This window comes from Rhinopithecus bieti, unplaced genomic scaffold, assembly GCF_001698545.2.
Source record: "Rhinopithecus bieti isolate Rb0 unplaced genomic scaffold, ASM169854v2 scaffold_63334, whole genome shotgun sequence".
Lineage (NCBI taxonomy): Eukaryota > Metazoa > Chordata > Mammalia > Primates > Cercopithecidae > Rhinopithecus > Rhinopithecus bieti.
This window is the reverse complement of record NW_016823868.1, coordinates 6,368-33,410: the sequence shown is the minus strand read 5'-3', so window position 1 is coordinate 33,410 and position 27,043 is coordinate 6,368. Positions and strand designations below refer to the sequence as shown.

Genomic DNA, 27,043 nt, shown 5'->3' with positions numbered 1-27,043 from the left:
TTTTCTTTAAACAGTTCACATTTATTATTGATAACAATAAAAAAATCTTTTAAAGACTATCAGTATTGTATTACCAAGTGAGGTAATATGTTTACAAAACATTTACAGAATTTGATATGCAAATAACAAATTTAGGAAAGAAAGTGAATTAAGACATAAGTAATAGAGGGAAAATCAAAGAATCATTAGTACTAAGAAACGGGAAATGACAGCAACGTTTTAAAAGAGTGGCAAGGTCCTAAAAGTAGAGACATGATGCAAACTGCATACTCAAACCATAGCTGCCCCAGAATTCCCTTACAAGGGGAGTGAGACTGGATTACTCGGGAGGAAACCCTGTAAGCATTTGTGCCGGTATGTGCTTTGAGCTCTTCACGATGCACTAAACTCTTTGGGGAGAAAAGAATGCCACTCCCGAATCAACTTAAAAAGAACAGATCTTCAGCCTGGGAGGGGGCAGGGGATGGCTGCAATTCAAAGAGTTCTATAAACATCTCTGGGCACATGAGGACTGTTCAGTGAAGCATTTTCTTGGCAGCTGTCAGCAAAATCGCCATCTGAGACACAGAGAAAGAGAGAAAGAAAGAGAAAGCAGGGACCATCTTCAGGTCCTTGTGATTTGGGAACAGGAAGCACCGGGTGGAAGCAGCACAGACGCACTACTAACCCTACCTACTAACCCTACCGCGCTTTCTGGAAGCAAGGCTTCGGGTGCCACTGAGGAGCTCGATCTCTAAGAACAAACACACAAATGTGGTCCAAACGCAGGTGACCACAGCAGAGGCCCCAGGACATCTACAGTGTGCAGGCAGCCACTAGGGCAGACCTGGCCGGGCCAGAGGGCTGCTTGGTCCCTCCCCCGCCCTCCTGATCCCTGCACGGGGCGCACACAGCCTCCACATAGCTCTCCAGTCACGCAGCACCCACCCAGTGCCTTCAGAGCGGAGCTGAGATGGCACAACCAGGATTTCCATGCCTACCACGCACACAGGTGACAGCCGCGTGGGGTTTGGCATGACAAACACGTCCTCTGCTGCACACAGAAACACACATTCCATGTCCTTATTGTGGATGCCATCCCCTATGCAACTTCCGGACAGATTCTCAAATAACCTGCTTTTCCCATAAAAAGCTGAAAAAATAAGGGCCTGCACTACATAGAGCAGGCTTTAAAATCAGGAATTCAACAGAAAATGTCAAAGGCAAACAAATCCCATATTCTGATTTGCTTCTATGAAGACTCCTTCATGACTCAAACTTTCTACTCATCCCGTCCCTCCAGCACCCCGTCATGCACACATGCACACACACAGTACATGCACGCACACACACGCATGAGTCCGCAATTCCCATGTACACAGAAGCAGGGCTCCTACACGCCACAAGCCACCCTGAAGTGGATGCGGGAGATGCTGCTTAGCTGTTAATAAAACCCCGTGGACAGTGTCAAGCGGCAAATGCGACTTGCTGGTTCCAAGACGGCCTCCTAGCGGCTGGAACTGTCTGGGCTCTGAGGACAACGAGCCACCAGAGGGCACTGAGGAGATGGGCTACACTGGGCTGGGAACTGACTGCAGGTGAGAAGGGCGACGCGCGGAAGGAAGCAGGGAACGAACCCCCCCACGCACGTTCATATACAGAAAAATCCTGCTCTAAAAAGTATCAAAGAGATTCGAAAAGGACGAAAGAGAAAGTAACGTTTAACGATGGCAGCATTTTCCTCGAGTCACCAGGAGTCCCCGAGAGCCCCTCCTGAGCCCCCGGCCCCACTTCAGGACAGTGGGTGGTGTGGGTGGGTCTGGCCCTGGGACAGGGTGCTCCGCAGGTGGCCTCTGAGTCCGCAGAGGAAAAGGGCCTCAAGGGCTGGCCCTAAGTCCACAGACCATCTCGACTGTGGTGGGAGGTGTGGGGGCGGCAAGGCAGCTTGGGGGAAGCGAGCTGGCAGCTTCCGTCCCAGGCGAGGAGGGGCCATCTCTGGAGGGTGTCACCGGAATTCATTCACTAATGGACAATGCGGAGTTCGTTGGAAAAATTTTTTGCATCAACATCTGAGACTACGTCAATCCTTTAATTGGTATAGAAACTACTACTCTTCTTTCAAGAGAGCCCTTGTGCTCTGGTTTGATTTTGTGCACAACGTATACAAAATCTATGGCTATTGAGTTAAGTTAGGATCAGAGTTAAAACTACCTGCCAAGGTAGTTTTGGGATCAAATGACTACATTTACCATCTGAGAGCTATCTGCTATCTAGAGGTGAGAGGAGTCTGTACAATGTCGCCCTGGGCGGGCGGGCGCAGCTGGCTGTCCGAGGAGGGGCGGCCGTCACACACTAGGTGCAGGCAGCGTGCACTACCTGGAGATCATGGAGCTGGAGTGGGACTGGCTGGAGGAGGTGGTGGCGGCACTCAGCTGGGAAAAGCCGCTGTGGCTGGACTCCAGGCTCGTCATGGAACCTCTGTAATGGCACAGGGAGGGGTGAGGCGTGAGGACCACCCTGCCAACCACCCGCCTGCCCACACTGCCTGCTGGACTTCGTGGCCCACCCTGCTCTCTGCTCACTTCTCAACCCCATCAGTGCTTGCCAACGGGGGATGGACCTGAGTAACCCACCCAGGGGGGCCGGCTTCCCACAGCCTGCACGCAGACAGCAGCGTGAGCGAAAGCAAAGGCAAAGTCAGCTCTGTCTCTGACACTCTCCCTCTGCAGACATGCAGGGAGTCACAGTGCCAACAAATGACCCCCAAGCCACTCCCTCCTGGTCCCCCGAGCATCCCTGAAACCCGACGCCACTGCTGATCCTGCACATGGCGTGGGACTGCAGCCTCCCTCCAACCACGCCCAGCCGTCCACAGCACCTGCTGTGGGGAGAGCGGCCGCACCTGAAATCCTCCGAGCCGATCACCTCAGTGTAGTACATCACTTTACACTTGTGTGAAGAGACCTGCAGGGATGCGAGCACGTCGTCCACCCGGGGCAGGCTGCTGGCAGCGCACGCGGGCATGCTGTGGAATTTCCACTGCAGGATGTAGAAGCCCGGCCACCTGGTCACATGGGAACCCTAGAACAAGTAGAGCAGTGGCAGCTGAGGGCAACTCGCTTCCGACCCGTGGCCCACCACAGGCTGTGACAAGCGCCAAGGGGAACTGTCTTTAGGGTTCCATGTAGCTACAGGAACTATCTCAACGGGATTCAGAACCTATTTTGCTTCACCGGCAGGTTTGACAATGTCCTTCCCTCTTCTGAGTGTAGTCACTCCCGGGTGTTGGGAAGCCCAGAGGGACAAGCTCCGCGTCTGTGGCCCTCACGAGGCCACCCCAGCCCACCCCACATATGGAGGCAGGAGCCTGGTGAGCTGGTGGCGCTCATGCTGGAGGGAGGGCTCAGCACAGCCTCCCTGGACCTGGCCTCACTTTCTCTGACATGCTGCCAATCATCCAGCATGTTCGGGGCTGAAGGTGCGTCACCCTAGAGAGAGACGTCAATCCGCAGAAAGCTCTTTCTCCATTCTCTCTGAAATTCGTGACTGTGGTAACACAGCTTAGCTGTGGATTGTTTTTAAAATGGACAAAGGATTCTTTTACTCTGCCTCTAAGACTACTGAAACACTGACAAGGCTTACCCCTGAAAACTGTAAAGGCAGCAAAATGAGGCATCTATTATGAAGGCCAGAAGTAACCCCGCCCCGCCCCAAGGCTACTGTGAGCACAGGCACCCAAAATAACCAGCCACAATGTGAAAAGGGAACTGAAAGCATTTGAAACAAATTAGGAGGTTTGGTAATGAGAGTTAATAGTTCTCTAAATACTTGTCCCTCTTACTTCTATTTAGGGTGATTTTCCTTTGAAAAAGACAAATGCCACCCAGTGAAATGAGGCTGGGGGGAGAATCCTCTGAAGCCCAGCTGGGCCTGTGTGTGCGATGCCTTCCCTTCCTGTCACATGCTGCTTTCGGGAAAAGTCACAGATTCTGTCCAAAACCACTGCGAGGCCTGAACTCTTTCCTGTGAGACCCACTTGGCTTCCTGAGTCCCTCTGCTCCTCCAGGCGAGCTGCTCCTCCACAGGCAGTGCCTCAAAAGCTACACAGGGCTGCTCAAGGAGCGAAGCAAAGACTCCTACTCGAGACAGAATCACCAGCCGCACGGAGTCACAGATGCGCGATCTGCCCGTGTGAGGTTTTACCTGCACGCTTTCTCCTTCTTTGCAGATTAGCGGCGACTCCACCATGCTGTAGTCGCGGCCCAGCTGCCAGACTTTGTCTATGAGCTGCACGTTGTTCCCACCTGGAGAGGTGATGCTGTGGGCTCCCAGGGAGTCCTTTTTGGCTGGCTGTGGCGACCTCTTGGAGTGATAGATGTTAAAGACAATGTCCCCTTTGCACACGTCGAAATCCCAAGTGATAACCGACGAGGCATCCACGATCTGAATGAGAATCTGAAAAAGACGCAGCGTCAGGCGGCCACGATCCACGAGCACCAGGCCCACATGCTGCCAGTGCACCGTCCCCTCCAGGGGCTCCAGGGTGCAGGTGCTGAAGCTGGGGAGGAAAATGCTGAATGTGTATGGGCGGATCTCTTTCCCCAGAGTCACACGCCACCATCCATTCAACCGCTGGATCCTGCTACGTGTCATGCACCAAGCTCGGTGCTCTTTGTGACCTGCACCTACAGGCCCAAGATCTCCCGTACACCATCTTCAGACACACTCTAAGAGGCCAGGTCTTAGTAACACCAAACACTGTGAGCTCATACATGAGTGGTTCAGAGGACTGCCCTGGGCTGGAGAGAACAGAAGGCCCTGGAGAAGGTGAGAGCTAAAGAAACAGCAGGCGGGGGAGCCTGAGGACAGCGTTCCCAGCGAGCGGGAAGCAGGGGCACGGAACCAGGCCTCCCATGTGAGGCTCGCACGGGAGAACAGTGGCGAGGCTGGGTGAGTGGGATGAGCCCCTGGCATGGCAGAGGTGGGGTTGAGGCGGTCAACCCCCTGGGTGCTGAGAACCAATCGGAAACTGAACTTAGACACAGCACCGACAGAGCTTCCCCACAGGGAGTGATCAAAGTTAGTTTCAAAGATTAGTGAGGGAGGGACGTGAGAATTAAAATCAGCTGTGCAGAGTTCTGCACTCACTGAACACTCCACCTAAGGAAGCAGCAGAGTCAGGCCGCAGCCCCTCTCGTCAGTCCACTGCACGCCGCCTGCCGTGCCCTTCGGTAAGTGGCTGCTCCACAAGCTGGGCTCCCTTTCAATCCTGCCACTGCCACCTCACCACTGAAATCACTTCGGAATGTCCTTCCACAGCAGAGTCAGTGCGGTCCCTGAGTCCTGTCTAAGAACAGCAGGTGGCACTATGTGGCATGGCCTGCTCTTCAGCAAAGCGGCTCCCCAGGCAGCTCCATCCCGAGGCCCTGACCCCCCATGCTGACGGCACCTCTTTCCTGCATTCACAGTGGGGCCTCTGCTTCAGCCTTCCGTTAGGTTTGTTGCCATCTCGGATCTGTGCTTTATTTAATAGCCAAAGCAGAAGTGAGGTTTTCACCATGTGGATGTTTACGATGCCCCCGATTCACACGAAACACACTGCATCCCAAGTTCTTGAAACATGGACAAGAGCAATAGTGCCTAACAAACAAGGAACAAGGACTCGGGCCCTGCAGCCTGCCCTCCTGGTAAGAAATGAATACAGATAATCCTCAAGACGTTATGAAATCTGAGACTCCCCTACGTATGTATCTCCAAGTAAGGCACAACAAATCTGTCTCTGCTTGTTCAAACCATGGCAACAGCATTCCCTTATCCACCTGCCCTGCAAGCACCAGGTGAGCTGCTCAGGAAGACACCCCAGCAGAAGCCACTGGCAGATGGCTGACCCAGGTGCCACCACGGCAGGAAGCAGGCCGCAGTCAGCTCCTGGCCAGCACCATTGCCCAAGCCAGCACCACATCCTCACCGAACACCTGCTCTGCACAGTGCGTCACCGTCCTCTCCAACAACTCTGGGCCACGAACCTTGACTTGGCTGAGAAGGGAGATTCCGGTGCAGGCCCCTCCTGCTTTAGGTCACTCGTGATGCTACAGGACAAACATATGGCGTGCACAGGAACGCGGAATGCCCCTGCTTCTCTACCAAAAGTGACAGCAAGAAAGGAACACAGGAACATGCTCCTTGCTCCATTAGACTTACAGAAACAGGAAAATTCCCAAAATATCTGTAAATAACCACAACCCTGTCAAGAAAAAGTAGCAAATGGGCCAGGCACGGTGGCTCACACCTGTAATCCCAGCACTTTGGGAGGCTGAAGTGGGTGGATTACCTGAGGTCAGGCGTTCGAGACCAGCCTGGCCAACATGGTGAAACCTCTCCTCTACTAAAAATACAAAAATTAGCTGGGCGTGGTGGCAGGTGCCTGTAATCCCAGCTACTTGGGAGGCTGAGGCAGGAGAATGGCTTGAACCCGGGAGGCGGAGCTTGCAGTGAGCCAAGATAGCACCACTGCACTTCAGACTGGACAACAGAGTGAAACTCTGTCTTAAGAAAAAAAAAAAGAAAGAAAAGAAAAAGTGGCAAATGAAGCCTGTTCAATAAAACCATGAAATAAACTAATTTCAGGAGTTAAGTGCTCCAACAAGGAAAGATTAGCTATTCCTATCTCTGTGTTTGGTGGCTTTAGTAAAATGGAGGTCAAGAGATCCAATTTCCTTTCCAGGCACTCTGATCAAGCACTGCTAGTTTCTATTCTGAGAGAGATGGCTCTTCGATGTTGACATTTACTGCAACTAAGTATCGAGTATCAACAAAAGCCTCAAGACAAAAAGCAGAAAACAAGTGGACTTTTCTGAAAGAAAGGCTGCCAGGAAGCCCTGTGAGGGCCCCGGCTCTCTGCTGAGGAAGGGCCCGCCCAGGTGCAGGAAGGCGGAGGACTTACCTCGTGCGGGGCTCCTTTGAAGACACTTGCAGACTGGTAGATGGTCTCAGTCCAGAGCTTGAGGTCTTCGTTCTCCAGCTCCTCCGCAGTCCGGTACAGAGATTTGGGGACCAGTCCGCCCTCTGGCACTTCGCACTGGAAGCAGAAACACAGTGGCGAAACCTGTGCAAACACAAACCAACCCCACGAAACCCAGACACGCCAGCCAGCACCATCCCCCTGTGCTTAACTCCCGGAAGTTGCTGAGAAAATGGAAAACACTGGCAGGGTCGTAAAATACTCTGCACTGCTGAGCAATATGTTTTTAAAAACCACTTAAATACATGTGTTTTACTTTGCATCAACAGGAACAAGCTGAAGCTGAAGTAGCACAGAATTCCTACTAACACGCGTGAGGCACTGCCCCCAGTTACTAAACTGGCTCACAACAGAAGCACTAGCGTCTTTATAATGCCCTGTAAAGGAAGAGTATTACTCTAAGAAAAGAGTTTTGCTCTCAATAGCCACAGGCATCATTTTTATGATAGGAAATTATAGTCAAGATGTAGAATCAATGAATACTGTTTTGTGTCTGAAGTCAAATGACTGGTCTATAACACCAGCCAAAAACTAATGAAGAACTTCTTTTGAATTTGCCTGAAACAAGTTGAATGAGAATTTGTACATATCATAAATCTCCTAATTGACCTTTATACAATGACTCCACAGTAAAGTTCATAAAATCGAAGTCCTCCTTTCTATTAGCCTTGGGAAGCAACTACATAGAAAAGAAACACTTCAGTCTTCAGCCTGCAAAGTGTCAAAGCAGCGATGTCGTGTTGGAAAAATACCAGACTGACCCCTGGTTAGTAACCTCTAGCCACCAGAGAGCAGAAGTGAACAACCTCCTTTCAACTACCAGCCTGAACAGCAGCAGCTCAGGAGAGTGGTGAAGAAGTCTTAGAAGGCCGGAGTTTTTGGACAGCTCAATTAACCACAAAGACGCTCAGCATTACAAACACACTACGGAGCTCGGCATGTGACAAACAGGTGCGACTGGTGGTGAGGCAGGTCTCCTTGTGCTCCGGCTCAATTCTTTGCGTCATAATTGGAAACAGCAACAACATGGGACGGCTAGCTCATATGAAAGGAGTTCAGAGGTTTCCACAAATCTGAGCCTCCAGTTTAACCTCACAGGCACTTGCTAAATTCTGGTCCTGTAACTTTTACTGTAACTTACTTGCTCTTTGCATTGCACTGTGATGATGCCCGTAATTTCCTTAAAGTGGAACTGATGAAGTGAAAGCTAAATTCGTTTTCTAAATTTCTCTAACCATTCAGAAAGTCCAAAGTCCCTTGAATGTCCAATTCATTAGCTAAATACCTGAGTCAAACCCAGTGGGTACACATCTCTAACGGGTAACTTGATATGAAGGATGACTAGAGAGCCCTTCTGATAGGAAGCTTCACCCCCCGTGAGTTCAGCCGCCACAGTGTGCCATGGAACAAGTCACTGGGACTTCCACAGGCTTTGGCTTCCGCAATGCTCCCATGCCACAACTGTGCGCCACAGGCTAGAAGCCTACAAGGACCCCAAGGTTCTGAGCTTCTCTGAATACAAGGTAAAGAAGAGGAGGCCTCTGTTTCGTTACCCAGCCACTCAGGGTATTAAAAACCCCAAACATATGTTGAGAACCACTTCCCTTCGTTTTTTTACTTTAAAGATGTTATCCAAGCCAGGCGTGGTGGCTCATGCCTGTAATCCCAGCACTTTGGGAGGTCGAGGTGGGCGGATTACTTGAGGTCAGCAGTTTGAGACCAGCCTGGCCAACATGGTGAAACCCCGTCTCTACTAAAAATTAAAAAATTAGCTGTGGGTAGTGGCACACGTCTGTAATCCCAGCTACTCCAGAGGCTGAGGCCGAAGAATCGCTTGAATCTGGGAGGCAGAGGCTGCAGTGAGCTGAGATCGTGCCACTGCACTCCAGCCTATGCAACAGAGCGAGACCCCATCTCAAAAAAAAAAAAAACAAAAAAAAAAACAAAACCAAACCAAAAAATGTCATCCAGCCTGGGGCAATATAGTGAGACTCTGTCTCTACAAAAAATTAGCTAGGTATGGTGGTGCAGCCTATAGTCCCAGCTACTTGGGTGGCTGAGGTGGGAGGATCACCTGAGCCCACGAAGTCAGGCTGCAGTGAGCTGTGATCGTGCCACTGCACTCCAGCCTGGGTGACAGAGCCAGACCCCGTCTCCATAAAAAAACAAGGAGGGGGAGGGACAGGTGGGACATTTTGAGAACATTCAATTTTTTAATAGTATTTTAAAACATATGATAGCTCCTCTAAAATGGTTTAAAGATCTGATTCACACAAAGCCGTGTGAATAAAGCAAGCTACAACTGTATTATATTCTACAACAAATTCTCATTTTTATTTAACAATGAAGGAATGTACAGTATCAACAATTGATTAAATGGTTCTCTTTAACTTAACCCTGGATCAGAGAAATGGCGGCCAAAAGAAACAAAACATCCAAATGACCGGAAGTTCTGCAAATCATCTGTGCAAATCAACACCGACCTCTCCCACCTGCAAAAGGGGCCAAATGTGCCGTTTCTCGCCTCAAGACATACCATGCACTCTCCACTCAGGAAATCTGGAATAATCTCTTTGTCGATGTAATCCAGCAGGCCTCCAGGACCCTGGTAGTCATTTCCTGCATAAATGAGGAATTTCCTTCTGGTGTTGTCATCAATGAACGGACTAACCTGTGAGGAGGAGAAGACCACGCAGTCACATTTCTCTGCTGCCTGAGTGTCCAAGATTAAAATGACAATGTGGTATTCTGAGTGGGAGGCTGGGGGGAGGAAATTCAAGTTTATATACTTCTTCTGTCAATAGTTGCATGGCATTAGGACACTCAAATTTTGTTTTTTTCCCCTTTCTTAAACAATTTGAGAAATCTTACAGCTTTGCATGCTTTTTTCCTAAGTAGTTAAGACTTTAGGTCACAGACACACATCCATGAATGCATGCGTGTCTGCTTTCCAAATGGCTCACAGTTACTGCAAAAAGCATCTCAACGCACCAGCGTCCAGAGCACGGGAAACACCCTGGGCGCCCGCAGGATGAGAAGGCGGCCCAGCGTCTCCGGGTAGTTGGCCTCCACCACCTCGATGATCCGCAGCAGGGCTTTCACGCCAGGCCTCCAGAGGTGGCGCATGTTCAGCCCTTCCAAGTCCACCAGGCAGGTCCACGAGCTGCGGTGGTGCAGAGATGTGTTTCATTCGACAGACAGCACACTTAGCAAACTACGTCTTCTTATGTTTTTTCCTTTTTGGTCATTTATAGCTATTTCCAAATACATCATAATCAGTTTTTTAAAATGACAGTGCTATGAACTCTGTTTATATCTACTTGCACAAAACACACAGGATCAGTGTGGTAGGACCAAGGCCTGAAACTGCAATTAAGGCTGATTGATGATGCATGAAAAGCTCTCTCAGATATGCTCAGTGAGCCGGCAAGCAAAGCCACAGTGTGCTGTCCTTGACATGCTAAACCGCCCCCTAACCTGCCATCAACAGGGCACACAGCTAGTATTTTAACACATAACACATATTGTGTCTGAACTGCAGTGGGCGAGAGACAGAGAGAGAGAGAGAGAGAGAGAGAGCGCTGAGAATACAGCAATCAGCAAAAGGCCCTCAAAATCCCTGTTCTCATGGAACTTACATCCCAGTGAACCATCTACACCCTTATCAATGTCAACCTTTGAATCACTGAACATTTTCAGAACTCTTATTACTATAACTTAAAGCTTGGTCTAAGAACACAGAGTCATCTGAGTGGGGAGGGGAGGCAAAAACAAGCAAACGACCCGCAGCCTTGGGCTCCCACAGCCCGCGCAGACTAAGCAGACAGGCCAACCCACTCAGGCTGACGTGACAGCAACGCCTGGGGTCAAAAAACCCTAACTGTTCTGTCCCTTGTCACTGGCATATTACATGTTCACCTCTTTTCTACCTTTTAGAGCACCCTGGAAAATAAGAAGCAGATTTTAATTCCAAACATCAACTAGAAATATTTAATGTGTTTTCTCAGTAAGTTGAAAGGAAAAACAAAATCCCACATCTACCTGATAGGCCGACCGAAGACTTTTGTATTCTCTTCGCATCGCCTCAGCCCTTCTTCATTTATGGAGAGAACCTACATACAAAAGGGCATGAAAATTGTCCATGATTAGTCTAAGGCTAAAACTACCCCGTCCAGCTATGGAAGAGGGACACTAACAGCGTATTACAGATAAGTGTGTAAACCAAAAAAGTGACCTATGCAGATTTTCTTACACATTCACATGCGCTAACTAAACACATCACCACCAACAAAAATATTTTACTCTTGGCCGGGCGCGGTGGCTCAAGCCTGTAATCCCAGCACTTTGGGAGGCCGAGACGGGCGGATCATGAGGTCAGGAGATCAAGACCATCCTGGCTAACACGGTGAAACCCCGTCTCTACTAATAAATACAAAAAACTAGCCGGGCGTGGTGGCGGGCGCCTGTAGTCCCAGCTACTCAGGAGGCTGAGGCAGGAGAATGGCGTGAACCCGGGAGGCGGAGCTTGCAGTGAGCTGAGATCCGGCCACTGCACTCCAGCCTGGGCGACAGAGCGAGACTCTGTCTCACAAAAAAAAAAGAAAAAAAAAAAAAAAAAAAAAAAAAAAAAAAAGTTTTACTCTTGACAGAGAACAAACACTGTCGTGTGCGGCAAATCAAAGGTAACGGCTATCCGAAGTGAAGCGTAGAGGAATCCCCAGATGAGCAGGGGCCTGGCTCTGGGGCTCTGTCTTCAGAACAAGTGCAGGGGAACAGCAGATGAGCGTCTGTGAGTGTGGGAACACTCTGATACCACATGTGGCAGCCAAGAGAAAAGGCAGCCTTAGAACAGACATAAGGCATGGCTCAAGCGATCCTTTGCTTTAGGTTAACAAACCCTTCCCCTGTAGATAAAGACCATCCCCATTTCTATGTGTGACCGTGTGCATGTGGGGATATATAAACATACACGGCGGTGGGGGCAGACTAACACAATACACAAGGGAACACCAACAGTGAGCCAGGCTCAGTGGTGGTGTTTGCAGTCCCAGCTACTCAGGAGGCCGAGGTGGGAGGACCGCTTGAGGACAGGAGTTTGAAGCTGCAGTGAGTCGTGATCACACCCAGGAATAGACACTGCACCCCAGCCTCGGCAACAGAGTCAGATCATGTCTCTTTAAAAAAAAAAAAAAAAAAAAGGGCCGGCCAGGCAGGGGGAGCTCATGCCTGTAATCCCAGCACTTTGGGAGGCCGAGGCGGGAGGATCACTTGAGGTCAGGAGTTCGAGACCAGCCTGGCCAACATGGTGACACCCTGTCTCCACTAAAAATACAAAAAAAATTAGCTGGGCATGGTGGCGGGCACCTGAAATCCCAGCTACTCAGCAGGCTGAGACAGGAGAATCACTTGAACCCGGGAGGCGGAGGTTGCAGTGAGCCAAGATCACACCATTGCACTCCACCCTGGGAAACAAGAGTGAAACTCCATCTCAACATAAAAAATAAAGTCAGAAGTGCGTATTTCAGGACAATGGGGTTATAAATGTGCCTTTTTAGTTTCTGTTTGTTTTCAAATTGAAGGACCATCTTCTTCTCTGCGAGGCGGACGCACCGCTGCCAATGGCGGCAGCAGCGGAGTGGGGCCTGGCTGGAGTCGGCAGGCATTCAGGACGGTCTAGAGAAAGATGCCAAGAGCTCGCGTTAAGGGCCAGTGGAAAGAAAGCTATCAAGAGTTCTGCTGTGAGCGGCGTCCCAGGAGAGGGCAACTCCATGTGGCAGTGAATGAAAAGACTGAGAACCGCTGCTACACAGGCATCTCGGGGGAGACCTGACTGCCACACTGATGCTTCCACTGTGAGAGACACTTTTATAACTTCTTGTCTTCTTTTGAAATTTTAAGATGATATTAATGTATTTTCAGTTCTAACTACAAAAGCAATTCATGTTTGTTTTAACAGGCTGGTTAACACCCCAATCCTACTGGCAGAGAAAGAAAGTGACGCCACAGTGGAGCCTGGAGTCTCACAGCCGCGCACTTACGTATCTCAGCAGGGCTTCCTCCCCGAGCGCTCTCACCAAGCCTTTGGTGTCCATCTGCCCCAGCCTGAGCACGTAGAGGGGCCGCCCATCTGCAGAGGAGGGGAGGAATGAGTTATTGGCACCATCCCAGTTGAAACTGAGGATACAACTCTACGACCCTTACCAGGGAAATGTGTTCGCCTGTGTTCTACGAGTACTTGAAGACCTTTCTGACTCTTAGAAGCAGCAACTGGGCCGGGCGCGGTGGCTCAAGCCTGTAATCCCAGCACTTTGGGAGGCCGAGACGGGCGGATCACAAGGTCAGGAGATCCAGACCATCCTGGCTAATACGGTGAAACCCCGTCTCTACTAAAGAATACAAAAAACTAGCCGGGCGACGAGGCGGGCGCCTGTAGTCCCAGCTACTTGGGAGGCGGAGGCAGGAGAATGGCGTGAACCTGGGAGGGGAGCTTGCAGTGAGCTGAGATCCGGCCACCGCACTCCAGCCTGGGCGACAGAGCCAGACTCCGTCTCAAAAAAAAAAAAAAAAAGCAGCAGCAACTGATTCATGTGTGTGATGGGGTGTGTGTCCAATATTTACCCCAAAAGTTGTAAATGAGAAAACAAAACCAACTGACAGAGTAGCTGTGCAGGGTCCTGGAAATAGAAGGCTGTGCTGGGATGAGGGGAATCCGGCTGGAGCTCAGCTCGAGCTGCCTATAGGCTGGGCTCAGTCTGAACAACTGCCCACAAGCTGGGTTCACCTTGAACAACTGGGGCTGCCCAAGAGCTCTGATTTTCAACAGCAAGGGAACATCAAACTATCTAGACACTTCTTCTATGACTAGAGAGTACTTTTAAAATTTTCTTTTTTAGAAAATCATTTTTTTCATGTCACAGATTAGTAAAACTGAATGCAAGATTTTAAAAGCCAGCTTCCCTCAATTCCCACTCTAAGGACCAAGATAAATGAGAACATTCTAAAAATCCTTAAAACCCCACCAGACAGCCTGTGTTGGCTCTACTTTTTTTTTTTTTTTTTTTTGGAGACGGAGTCTCTCTCTGTTGCTCAAGCTGGAGGGCAGTGGCATGATCTCGGCTCACTGCAACCTCTACCTCCAGGTTCAAGTGATTCTCCTGCCTCAGCCTCCCAAGTAGCTGGAACTACAGGTGCACGCTGCCACACCCGGCTAATTTTTTGCATTTTACTAGAGATGGGGTTTCACCGTGTTGCTCAGGCTGATCGCGAACTCCTGAGTTCGGGCAATCCACCCGCCTTGGCCTCCCAAAGTGCTAGGATTACAGCCATGAGCCACTGTGCTGGGCCTCCTTTTTTTTCTTTTTTTTTGAGACGAAGTCTTGCTCTGTTGCCAGACTGGAGTGCATTGGCACGATCTCAGCTCACTGCAACCTCCGCCTCCCAGGTTCAAGCAATTATCCTGCCTCAGCCTCCCGAGTAGCTGGGACTACAGGCATGTGCCACCACGCCCAGCTAATTTTTGCATTTTTAGTACAGACGGGGTTTCACCGTGCTGGCCAGGATGGTCTTAAACTCCTGACCTCAGGTGATCCACCCGCTTCGGCCTCCCAAAGTGCTGGGATTACAGGTGTGAGCCACCACACCCTCTTTTTTAAGTAGAGACAATATCTCCTTTTTTTTTAAGTAGAGACAATATCTCACTGTGTTGCCCAGACTGGTCTGGAGGTCCTGGGCCCAAGTCATCCTCCTGCCTTGGCCTCCCAAAATGCTGGGATTACAGGCGTGAGCTATTGCACCTGGCCTGGCTCTATTTCTTTATAGCCTGGAGGTCTAATGGGTGCCGCCTGAGAGGAGCCTAACTCATCCCATACTGCCTTATCATCATGGGCCATCCACACAAAGGGAAACAGATCTTGGTGGCCACAGTGTATCCCTGGAGTCAGCACTACCCAGCCTCCTGCTGCACTGTCCCAAAAGGGGCAGCAGAAGGAATGCAGACGGATCGTGCTCCTGAAAAGGAACCAAGACTTGTCTTCTGTGGTTAACAGAGGACCAGCAGTGACATGCTGACATGGGACGGAGAGTTGGAGGGTAACATTTATCTCGTATTTGTCACCTAGTGAACTTCATCTCCCAGGAGAATCTAGCTCTAGACCTGGTCTACTTAAAGCAAAACATTTTTATGTGCTCCAAAATCTTGTGGAAAGGTCTATTTACAGAAAGTTTCTCCCAAAATGTGTTTAATAAGACACATTTGTCGAGGCCAGGCACAGTGGCTGCACTTTGGGAGGCCAAGGCAAGCAGGCAGATCATGAGGTCAGGAGTTCAAGACCAGCCTGGCCAATACGGTGAAACCCCATCTCTACTAAAAATACAAAAAGTAGCCGGGCATGGTGGCGCATGCCTGTAGTCCCAGTTACTCAGGAGGCTGAGGCGGGAGAATTGCTTGAACCTGGAAGGTGGAGCTTGCAGTGAGCTGAGATCTTGCCACTGGACTCCAGCCTGGGCGACAGAGCCAGACTCTGTTTCAAAAAAAAAAAAAAAAAGACACATTTGTTAATGACTACAAACTTTTTAACCTTTTACCGGCAGGCCTATAACAAAGTGGAATAATATAAATATACATATTATGTTTCCAGTAAAAATTAATAAAGTTACAATTAACCTGGAGAAATACAAAACATGAATTGGTAATTTCAGACAAAGCAGAGCTTTGAGCAAGTCCTCCGAAAGGACTTGCTTAGAGGGAAAAAGCCAGTTCTACGGTGCTTCCCTCCCACTGATGCTTCCAATTCCACCCTGCCCAGCTCTCAAACTGTGGCTCAGGAAAGAGAGCATAGTTTTGACAGTGAGGTCTTCCTGCAAGGCAGGGTATGGAAGGCATTCAGGGAACTGTGTTTCACGGTTCTCATTTAAACCACTCTTCATTTTAGGTGCATCACCACCCTTCATCCAGGCCTTACTCCCAAAGCAGAACTGAAGTGCTCACGGCTGTGATGTAGAAAACCTGGCTGAACCTTTCTAAGCTCTCATAGGGTTTAGGTCATTGAAAAGTCCCTTTGTTAACACTGCGCTACTGAAAACACTGCTGCCTTTTTAATAGGTCAAAACAAACCGTACTGCACCGAGGAAGTCAAGTCATTTGCCCAAGGATGATGAGCGTCCAAGAGGAAAGGGCAGTCCCAGGCCCTTCCTGCCTGCCCAGGGCGGGATAGGAGTGTGCCCGCGGGGAAGCGTATCAGTCTGTTCAACTTGGGGAAGGTGCCAAATTCTCAGAGTGAGGAGAACCGATGCACTCAAGGGGCCCCATTCAACTTCAGCGCAGGAGGCCTTGGAAGATATCTTCAACCACACATCAAGACAATGACAGAAACACAGTTTCAACTCCATCCGGTACCTTTGTCATGATGATGCCAGCCTCCCGCGTAGTAATCCTGAAGGACCTGAGGAGGGGTCCAGGTTTCAAGAATGTAGTCTACCTGGTGCTGCTTTCTCCACGTCAAAGACTGACACATGATCTCTCTGGCTTTGTCAATATTAAAATCCCGCGCACGGAGAAACCGAAGAATATGCTCATCTTTTGGAATCTGTTAAGAGAAAAAGACGTTTCTAAGCAATGTTAACAGTTGCCAAAGGAACTTCAGGAGGCCGAGGTGGGTGGATCACTTGAGCTCAGGAGTTCGAGACCAGCCTGGCCAATATGGTGAAACCCCATCTCTACTAAAACTACAAAAATCAACCAGGCATGGTGGTGCATGCCTGTAATCCCAGCTACTCAGAGGCTGAGGCAGGAGGATCACTTGAATCTGGGAGGTAGAGGCTGCAGTGAGCCAAGATCACATTAACTGCACTAAAAAAAGGTGCTAAGGGAGTAAGACCCTAAAATTTCCACTTTTCTTTTGCAGACAGGGTCTCTCATTCTGTCCCCCAGACTGGAGTGTTGTGGCATGATCTCAGCTCACTGCAGCCCCCAACTCCTGGGCTTAGGCAATCCTCCCACCTCAGCCTCCTGAGTAGCTGGGACCACAGGCACATGCCACCATACCCAGCTAAGTTTTGTATTTGTAGAGATGTGGTTTCCCCACGTTGCCCAGGCTGGTCTCAAACTTCTGAGCTCAAGCGATCCTCCTGCCTTGGCCTCCCAAAGTGTTGGGATTACAGGCATGAGCCACCAGGTCTAAAACTCCCACTTTTAATCAACAGTGAGCTGCATTATTATACTATTTAAAATAAGCTGGTACCAGAAAAATCTCCCTTACTGCTCTAGAGAAAATCAGCATTATCAGTTTGAATAATCGTTATGGTATTTCATTTTAGTTTCTGCAAAGTAGAGCGAAGGCATAAATAACTCCCTAAACATCAAATGCTTCAATTCTATGAACAGCTCTACGAATGACTATCATCTGTGCACTTTTCTGTACACATACTGCATTTAAATAAAAAGTCAGAATAAAGAGAGAGCAGGACACCTGGCTTCTGAATGGAAACCTTCATAGTGCCAGCGACAAAAGAGAATTAAACATGGATGATGTTGAGAAAGGCAAGATTTTTGTTCCGAAGGGTGGCCAGTGCCACACCACGGAAAAGGGAAGCAAGCACGAGACTGGGCCACATCTCCACAGTCTCTCTGGGCAGAATACAGGTCACATTGCTGGATTCTCTTATATACAGATGCCAATAAGAACAAAGGCATCACCTGGAGTGAGGACACACTGATGGGGTATTTGGAGAATCCCTGGAACAAAAATGGTCTTCACTGGCCGGGTGTGGTGGCTCATGCCTATAATCCCAGCACTTTGGGAGGCCGAGGCAGGCGGATCACTTGAGGTCAGGAGTTCAAGACCAGCCTGACCAACATGGAGAAACCCTGTCTCTACTAAAAGAACAAAATTAGCCGGGTGTGGTGGTGCACACCTGTAGTCCCAGCTACTTGGGAGGCTAGAGCAGGAGAATCGTTTGAACCCGGGAGGCAGAGGATGCAGTGAGATGAGATCGCACTATTGCACTTCAGCCTGGGGAACAAGAGTGAAACTCCATCTCAAAAAAAAAAAAAAAAAAAAGAAGAAGACAGAAAGGGCAGACTTGAAAGTTTATCTCAAAAAAGCTACTAATGAGTAGTAATTGGTCACTGCCTTATTAGAAAACAGAAATGTCATGACTTTTTAATGTGTATCATAATTTAATAGATCTCATACACCAGAATTCAGATCATGAACAATCATCAGAATATTTTTGTTGGGCAATCCTGATTTAACTAACGCTGGCTTGTGGTTAAAGGATTATGTTCGGTTTTTTGAATTTTAATAATTCGGATTCAGTAATGCTACGCTGCTTTCCCTTCTAAAGACGTGATTAGACTTCACTAGTAATGCTCAGCTTTCACAAAGATCATAAATGCCATCTTAAAACCTACTGGAGATCGGTTTTATATATGGGTGACACAACTGGCTATATGACTATTTAAATACCGAGGAAATCCCTTCACTGTCTCAGAATCAAGCAAGACTCACCTGTATTTTGTATTTATTTGCCTCTTAAAGGCAAAGGCTGAAGATAAAGCAGCAATATTTCCTTTATATTTCTGGCCTTAACTATGCCAATCTAATTAGAATTTCCTGTATCCAAAATGGTTCCCTTTACTTATTAAAAGGCATTTTAGTATAGTTTATGTGTAATTATCAAATAAGGAATATTTAACACTTCACACATTTTATAGATAATCTATAAGGTCAGATGCTTTTAAAAGTCAGTATGACAAGAAATAGTAGCAAGTTAAACTTTACTTTTGAATTCTTTACTACTTAAGTCAGACTAAGTCATAATTTAGCATTGTCTTTAAAAAGTCCTTCGAGGCTGGGCCCAGTGGCTCACACCTGTAATCCCAGCACGTTGGAAGGTTAAGGCAGGTGGATCACTTGAGGTCAGGAGTTCGGGACCAGCCTGGCCAAGATGGTGAAACCCTGTTCTCTACTAAAAACACAAAACTTAGCCAGGAATGGGTGGCAGAGCTAATCCCAGCTCTTAAGAGGCTGAGGCAGGAGAATAGCCTGAACCTGAGAGGCAGAGGTTGTAGTGACCCAAGACTGCACCAGCCTGGGTGATGGAGCAAGACTCTGTATTAAAAAAAAAAAAAAAAAAAAAATTCAAAAACATAAAACTGTAGAACTACCATGTGTCTATGTGATTGGCAATGGTGCTTCCGCCAACTTATTAGAAAGATTAAAGTAGAGGAGATATACACAAAGTTAAATTTTATGACTGATCATAAGACTTAATTAAAACCACAGAAAAGAATACAAAAAAGCATGTTGGGTTTTCACGATGTGGCGGTATTGCTGACTAACATACAGGAATCTTCTCCAGATCCCATTACTGTCAATCAACAGGTTGGCCTCCCTGAATGAAGACAAGACCAAGGCCGTATTCTGAGTGTTGCGTGGACTAAGTGTCTTCCTCCGTGGCCATGTGCTCACCAACTCAGAGGCTGGCCCATCAGGAGAACAAGAAGGGGGTGGGAACATGAGCTACTCACGACCCCAACTACTGGGAAATAACTCAAAAGCATGTGGCCTACTGATGTGGCATCATCTTCACTCAGAAAGGACCACAGTTAAGTGGAAGTGGTTAAGAATGTAGGTTCTGGAACAAAATGGCCTGGGCTCAAATCCTGACCCCACCACTCGCTGGCTGTGAGACCTCAGGCAGGTTACTTCTCTGCCCCAGTTTCCTCACGTGTAAAACCAGTGAAAAACCACCACCACAGAGAGCTGCTGGAAGGACAGAATAAAGGCCTGAAAACAGTGTCTAATACACAGTAAGTAGACAACAAATGGTGGCCATCATTACTGCAGTGGCTTTCTTGATGACTGGTATTCAACGGCACTCAGTTATTTGTTCTGTAGTAACCAGGCTGACAGAATTAGAGATCAGGCTGACTATAAGTCACGCCTAGTTTCCTTTTACTAAATAATGCCAATAACTTGCTAGATACATACCAGGCTCTGCTCACTACAAAAGGCTTACCATAAAAATCTACACCTTTATGAGGCCAAAATTTCACCAAAAACCTGAATATTAAAGCTCAAACATTTCTAATCTCTGATAAATCCCTGAACTCTTTTTACACCTTCTGAAAATTTGAACGTATGAATACTTGGAATACATGCTACTTTGTGATGTGACACTGTTTGCAGCCAGACCTCGCTCTGTAAAGTCTAGAAAAATGTAGTCAGTCATGTATTATTAACTTGCTATGAAGGACTTAGATTCCACAGACACAAATTCAATGACTTCTAAACTGGAAGAAACCTTCCCAGCTGTGGAAGTTGGGAATATTACTCTTGGTGAACATGAGCAGGAAGAGATTCCATGATTTCACACAGTTCTGGCCCTGCACGCTGGCCATGGTGCCGACACTCACTTTGCCCTTGTGGGTCTCCTGGAGCCACTGGCGAAGTCTAATGAGGCAGCTCTCCTGCAGCGGAGTCAAATCGCCCAGGTATCTCTTGATGTAGTCAGCATCTAGTTTGTCTGGAATGTAAGTGACATTTATTTACAACAAAAACACTGGAGCTTTAGGCTCCCAAAATCTTCCTGCTCAGTGGAGTTAACGTGTGGTCCTAGAGTCTTACAGGCAAATGAAACCGCAGAGATGGCAGATGTAAACCAGATACCCTAGAGGACTCTAGCGACAGGCTCTCAGATCAATCACTGACTAAACCACAGGTCAACTTTCTGACTCAATTATCTTTCCCTGATTACCACTGAGTTACCTCTATTGCCAAACCACAATACTATTCGTGACTATAAGAGATATTAATGACTGTTTTAATTTCAAGAGGAACGTAACACAAAAAGGACTCACAAGATATAAAATTTATAAAAAAAAAATCCAGGAAATCTAAATCTATTTTGAATAGAGCTACTGTGTTCACGAATGTAAGAAATCTGGTGGCTCACGCCTGTAATCCCAGCTACTCAGGAGGCTGAGGTGGGCAGATCACCTGAGATCAGGAGTTCAAGACCAGCCTGGCCAACATGGTGAAACGCCATCTCTACTAGGAATATAAAAATTAGCCAGGCGTGGTGGTGCATGCCTAAAATGCCAGCTACTCAAGAGGCTGAGGCAGGCGGATCACTTGAACCTGGGAGGCGAAGGTTGCACTGAGCTCAGATCGTACCACTGCAGTCCAGCCTGGGTGACAGAGCAAGACTCCATCTCAAAAAAACCCACAAAAAACAAAAATTAGTTGGGCATGGTGGCACATGCCTGTGGTCTCAGCTACTCGGGAGGCTGAGGCAGGAGAATCACTTGAACCTGGGAGGTGGAGGTTGCAGTGAGCCAAGATCACACCACTGCACTCCAGCCTGAGCAACAGAGCAAGACTCCATCTCAAAAATAAATAAATTAATTAATAAACAAACAAACAAATTCCTTCCTTAGGCCAGGCGTGGTGGCTCACACCTATAATTCCAGCACTTTGTGAGGCCGAGGCAGAAGGACTGATCGAGCCCAGGAGTTCAAGACCATTCTGGGCAACACAGTGAGAGTCCATTTCTTAAACAAACAAACAAACACCTTCCGGTATCTATAAAAGAATAAAAATAACTTGATATAACCCTTCCGACCCATTAACAAAAAATCTAATGAAAAGTAAAATGAATGTGTTACATAAGTTAGAGGACAAGGGCCAGAAATGAGAAATGGGTCTTTTCTTTATGAGTTATCTCATGTTCCAAGGAAGCAGGAACAGGCAGAGCAAACAGGGAGAAAATGGCAATGCTGACTTCCCTAGCCTTGCTCTCGGGATGAAGTCCCTGCCAGACCCACCGTCAGGTGTGCCCACCACGGGCTCAGGTGCACTGGGGCTGCTGAGGGCATCACCACTCAGCCCCTCCTTGAGGGCAGCATCTGGGATGACGACGGCCATGGACGCTGCTTGCTTCTTGCAGGATGACAAAGGTGTCTCTGAACAGGGCGTGATGGAAGGCGGAGTCCAACGGGGCACAAAGGTTATGCCTTCTTCTTCTAACTGGCGAAGGTAGTATTCAATGATTTCCTTTCCCTTTAAAACAAAAGCAATTTAAAGGTGAGTATATATTCAACATTCGAATCATTCATCCCTCCCAAGATTTTCCTTTTTTTCTAGCCAACAGAAGATGGTTTGTGGCCCAGACTGGAGCGCAGTGGCATGATCACAGCTCACTGTACTCTTGACCTCCTGGACTCAAGCCATCCTCCTACCTCAGCCTCCCCAGTAGCTGGGACTACAGGTACGTGCCACCACATCTGGCTAATTTTTGTGTTCTTTGTATATATGGGGTTTCGCAATGTTGTCCAGGCTGGTCTCGAACTCCTGGGCTCAAGTAATCTGCCCACCTCAGCCTCCCAAAGTGCTGGGACTACAGGCATGAGCCAGTGCGCCCAGTACCTCACAAGCTTTTTAAACACCAATAAAACGGAACTGCTACAAAATAAATAGAAAAAAAAGGCCGGGCGCGGTGGCTCAAGCCTGTAACCCGCACTTTTGGGAGCCGGACGGCGGATCCCGAGGTCAGGGAGATCGAGACATCTGCAACAGGTTGAAACTCCGTCTCTTACTAAAAATACAAAAAACTAGCGGGCGTGGGTGGCCGGCGCCTGGTAGTCCCAGCTACTTGGGAGGCTGAGGCAGGAGAATGGCGTGAACCGGGGGAGGGGAGCTTGCAGTGAGCTGGATCGGCCACTGTACTCAGCCTGGGTTTGACAGCGGGACTCCGTCTCAAAAAAAAAAAAAAAAAAAGAAGGGGCTAAATGGTTTTGTGTTTTTGTTTATTTTACTTGTTCTTTTCCAAGGTTTAGGAACTAATATCTAAAGAGATGGAATTTTTATATGACTATTTTAAAATGCTGATTTATAGTACTTGTATTCAATATATGATTTCTGTCTCAATTTCAATTCTTTCCAACACAGTACCCTGAAAAAGAGCCTTCAAAAACCACTCCATAATCCCACATGGATAGATTTCAAAACCACAATTCCATAACAACTGATGAGCAACAGCACAAAAACGAGAAAGGAAGGTCTTCCGTGGAAGAACTGACAATCCAAGGGGGGCAGCCTGCCTGGCAAGCACCTCCCCAGGCCTCCTCCCGATCCTGCTGCAAGGCCTGGGTGCTGTGTGCCAGCTGCTGCTGCCTCTCCCCAACTTCCACCTCTCTCAGCAACTCCAGGCAGACAGTGTCATAGCGGGAGCGACAGGCACCTCCTTCCCCCATCAGCAACCAGCACAACCTCAACCCCTATATCTAAAGATGAGGCGGGGGTTGGGATCACAGCGTCTTCCACCCAAGAAATGCTGCAAATCCTTCGCTAACCCATCTCCAGCCTTCCAAAAAGACAGGTCATCTCAGAGACTCCTGCCCACCCTCTGCCATAAAATCCCAAGATACACTCACTTTTTTAATGTTGCTGGTATACTGTTTCATTGCAATTTTTTCCACAGTACTTTCAAAACCAAAGAAAGATTTAATATCTAAACTTGCAGACTGTTCAAAACAGGTCCAATCTTCATTTTCAGGGTGAACCTGCAGATAAAGAGAAAGCATTCTCACTGACTGAACTGACAACAGAACATCATTTGTCTGCTCCTCAGTTTAACCAGGAACCAGAAGAAACACTTACTTTACTAATAATGCCACTATCATAAAGATAGCAGATGGAAAAAATGCCAAAATCATGTTCAAAATCAGGACCAAAATCACATTCTAAATCACGAAGAGATGCAAATAATTGTTCAAAAACATTTCAAAGATGACTACAAAAGGAGAGCTTTGGCCAGGTGCGGTGGCTCACGCCTATAATCCCAGCACTTTGGGAGGCCGAGGAGGGTGGATCACGAGGTCAGGAGATCGAGACCATCCTGGCTAACACAGTGAAATCCCATCTCTACTAAAAATACAAAAAATTAGCCAGGCATGGTGGTGGACGCCTGTAATCCCAGCTACTCGGGAGGCTGAGGCAGGAGAATGCTGTGAACCCAGGAGGCAGAGCTTGCAGTGAACCGAGATTGTGTCACTGCACTCCAGCCTGGGTGACAGAGCGAGACTCCGTCTCAAAAAAAAAAGGGAGCTTCATTTTCATTCTTGCTTCATTCATTCAACATACTCACTCAACAGTCTTCTCCATCATGAACAAAAAGGTACTGGCCTTGGAAGCTTTCAACAGAGTCTAACAGAGGAGACAATCAGCCAGAAACACAGTAAGAAAATTAAAGATAAGTAAGTGCTATGGAAAAAAGAAACCTTGAAGCAGGCTGAAAGAACCAGGGATAGGAGTCAGGCATGATGGCTCACACCTGTAATCCCAACACTTTGGGAGGCCAAGGTGGGAGGATGGCTTCAGTCCAGGGTTTGAGCCCAGCCTGGGCAACAGGGCAAGACCTCATCTCGACAAAGAAATTTAAAAATTAGCCAGGTGTGGTGGCATGTGCCTATAGTCCCAGCTACTTGGGAGGCTGAGGTAGGAAGGATCACTTGAGTCTGGGAGGTGGAGGCTGCACTGAACTGTGATTGTGCCACTGTACTCCAGCCTGAATGACAGGGCAAGATCCCATCTCTGAAGAAAAAAAATAAAGACTGGGGGTTGGGGTGTCGGGCTGCAGAATTAAATGGGTGGCTGGGGCTGGCCAAGAAGGGGTAATCTGAGCTGAGATGGAAGGAGGTGAGACTAGAGACGTAGGGAGGAATAGTACAGCACGGCGGTGAGCACCTTGGAGCCAAAGCCCCTGAGGGATGCCCACTGCATGGCAAGGAGGACAGGAAAGGTGTGACCAGGAGAGAACTCAGGCCCTTGCAAGCCACCATAAGGACTCTGGGCTCTTCCCCTGGGTGAACTGCGGAGATGCTTCAGGGTTTTGAGCCCAGAGAAGTGACTTGATCTGACATACTTTAAATAGATCACTTTGAATTCAGTGTTAAGGATACACGGCAGGGGAGAAGGGCAGAAATACAGCAATCTGGCAGGAGAGTATTCTAAAAATCTGGTAAAAGTTCTTGACTTTTATCAAAACAGGGTGGTAAGCAGTGAAGATACTAAGACAGATAAACACTCGCGGCACTAATCCTAAAGGCACACATCTTAGTACTTCATTAGATATTTCTAACATATTACAGTGAGACTAGAAAAGAAGTGGCATATGAAAGTAATATCTAAGGCTGGGCGCGGTGGCTCACGCCTGTAATCCCAGCACTTTGGGAGGCTGAGGCAGACGGATCACAAGGTCAGGAGTTGGAGACCAACCTGGCCAACAGGTGAAACCCTGTCTCTACTAAAAATACAAAAATTAGCCAGGCGTGGTGGCAAGCACCTGTAATTCCAGCTACTTGGGAGGCTGATGAATGAGAATCACTTGAACCTGGGAGGCGGAGGTTAAAGTGAGCTGAGACTGTGCCACTGCATTTCAGCCTGGGTGACAAGAGTGAAACTCCATCTAAAAAAAAAAAAAAGAAAGGAAAGAAAGAGAAGAAAGAAAAGAAAGAAAAGAAAAGAAAAGAAAGGAAAGAAAAGAAAGAAAGTAGGACAAGGGGTGGATCGTGTGAGGTCAGAAGTTCCAGACCAGCCTGGCCAACACGGTGAAACCCCATCTCTGCTAAAAATACAAAAATCAGCCTGGCGTGGTGGCGTGTGCCTGTAATCCCAGCTACTAGGGAGGCTGAGACAGGAGAATCCCTTGAACCTGGGAGGCGGAGGTTGCAGTGAGCCAAGATCATGCCACTGCACTCCAGCCTGGGCGACAGAGGGAGACTGTGTCTCAAAAAAAAAAAACCAGAAAACAAAAAAAAAAACAAAAGCAAAACCACATCAAGGCATCACTTAGCTGCCTTAACTGCCACAACAACATAATCCACTCTGCAGGAGACCATACCTGGTACCCTTCCTCCTACACATGAGAAATAAGTGACAACATCTAATGAAGAACTACCCTCTAAGACAAAAAGATGCACTGTTTAAAATGGTGATCAAACAATCCTCAGAAGCCGTAAGTCAGCAGAACGTCTTCCACGGAGTGACAGATTACTCACGGTGTAGCAGCAATGCTCGTTAATGATGACCCGATTAGAAAATGTTTCATTATGAGCCTCAATGTGCAAAGTACGTTCCCGAGAATTCAGTGAGTTTTTCTGGACAAAATAAACATAATCAACTCCTGCGATCTTTAGAAAAAAAGAAGAAGAAATATAGAGAAAAAGTGTTAACTAGTAACATCCAATTGCACAGAAGCTGTAGTGTAACTTTGCGTTGTATTCGGGGGGTGCCCTCCAAGACGCCCGTTCCGCCCGCTACCTTCTTCAGCAGTCTGGGTGCATCGACATCCAGCTTGCAGCGCCTTTCAATGACATGAATAGCCCCATCTTCACTCTTGAATTCATTCACAGTGTCACTGCCCACGAACATCGGAATCAAAGGACACGTAGGGAACCTCCTTTCATAGGCCTATAAATTTAAAAACAAAAAAAGCAGAAGTGAGCAAAAGACACATCCTGATGTCCTGCCGCTGAACGCGTTCTCCCTGGAACAGCATCTCTCGGTGCACGGCAACAGGCAGCGCCACAACTGTCTGTCTTCACATCTGAAGCTTTCATTAAAGAAGAAAAAGACACTCGATGTCCATGGATTGGAAGATTCAACGTAGTAAAGATCTCAATTCTCCCCATAAATAAATCATTCCTAACAAAACCGCAGCAAGATGTTTTGGTAACTATAGACGAGATTGTTTTAAAATTTATACAGAAAGACAAAGGAACTAGAACAACTGAAACCACTTTGAAGAAGATGAATAAATTGGGAGGAATCAGTCACCCTGGTATTAAGGCTTACCATACAACTACAGTAACCAAGACCGTCTAGTATTAGGAGAGGGATAATTGACATACAGATCAATGGGACAAAATACAGAACCCAGAAACAGACTCAAACAAATACACCCAACTGATTTATTTTTTAGTATCTGCACCTTTGTCAGGAAACACCGATTGATTTTCAACAGAGATGCAAAAGCAATGAG

At 47.8% G+C, this 27,043-nt stretch overlaps 1 protein-coding gene across 1 annotated transcript; it reads right to left on the bottom strand.

Annotated features, from left to right (window-relative positions):
* SEC14L1 (SEC14 like lipid binding 1) lies at positions 1–26,496 on the bottom strand. The gene is made up of 15 exons (XM_017861952.1): positions 26,323–26,496; positions 26,061–26,192; positions 23,436–23,564; positions 21,828–22,062; positions 20,418–20,527; positions 16,395–16,584; positions 13,039–13,127; positions 11,042–11,112; positions 9,992–10,163; positions 9,537–9,671; positions 6,923–7,057; positions 4,183–4,434; positions 2,882–3,060; positions 2,356–2,457; positions 1–557 (listed from the first exon to the last, which is right to left on the bottom strand). Exons 1-15 carry the CDS (start codon positions 26,431–26,433, stop codon positions 542–544), a joined length of 2,058 nt encoding a protein of 685 aa, XP_017717441.1. The 5' UTR covers positions 26,434–26,496; the 3' UTR covers positions 1–541.
* Positions 26,497–27,043: the final 547 nt, after the last annotated feature.

Excerpts from the sequence above, each read along its gene's own strand:
- SEC14L1 (XM_017861952.1), bottom strand. The coding sequence starts at position 26,433 with ATGTTCGTGGGCAGTGACACTGTGAATGAATTCAAGAGTGAAGATGGG. Across the intron at positions 20,528-21,827 it reads CGTGGTGGGCACACCTGACG|ACAAACTAGATGCTGACTAC; the intron begins GTGGGTCTGGCA and ends CTTACATTCCAG. Across the intron at positions 16,585-20,417 it reads AGGAGACCCACAAGGGCAAA|ATTCCAAAAGATGAGCATAT; the intron begins GTGAGTGTCGGC and ends TTCTCTTAACAG.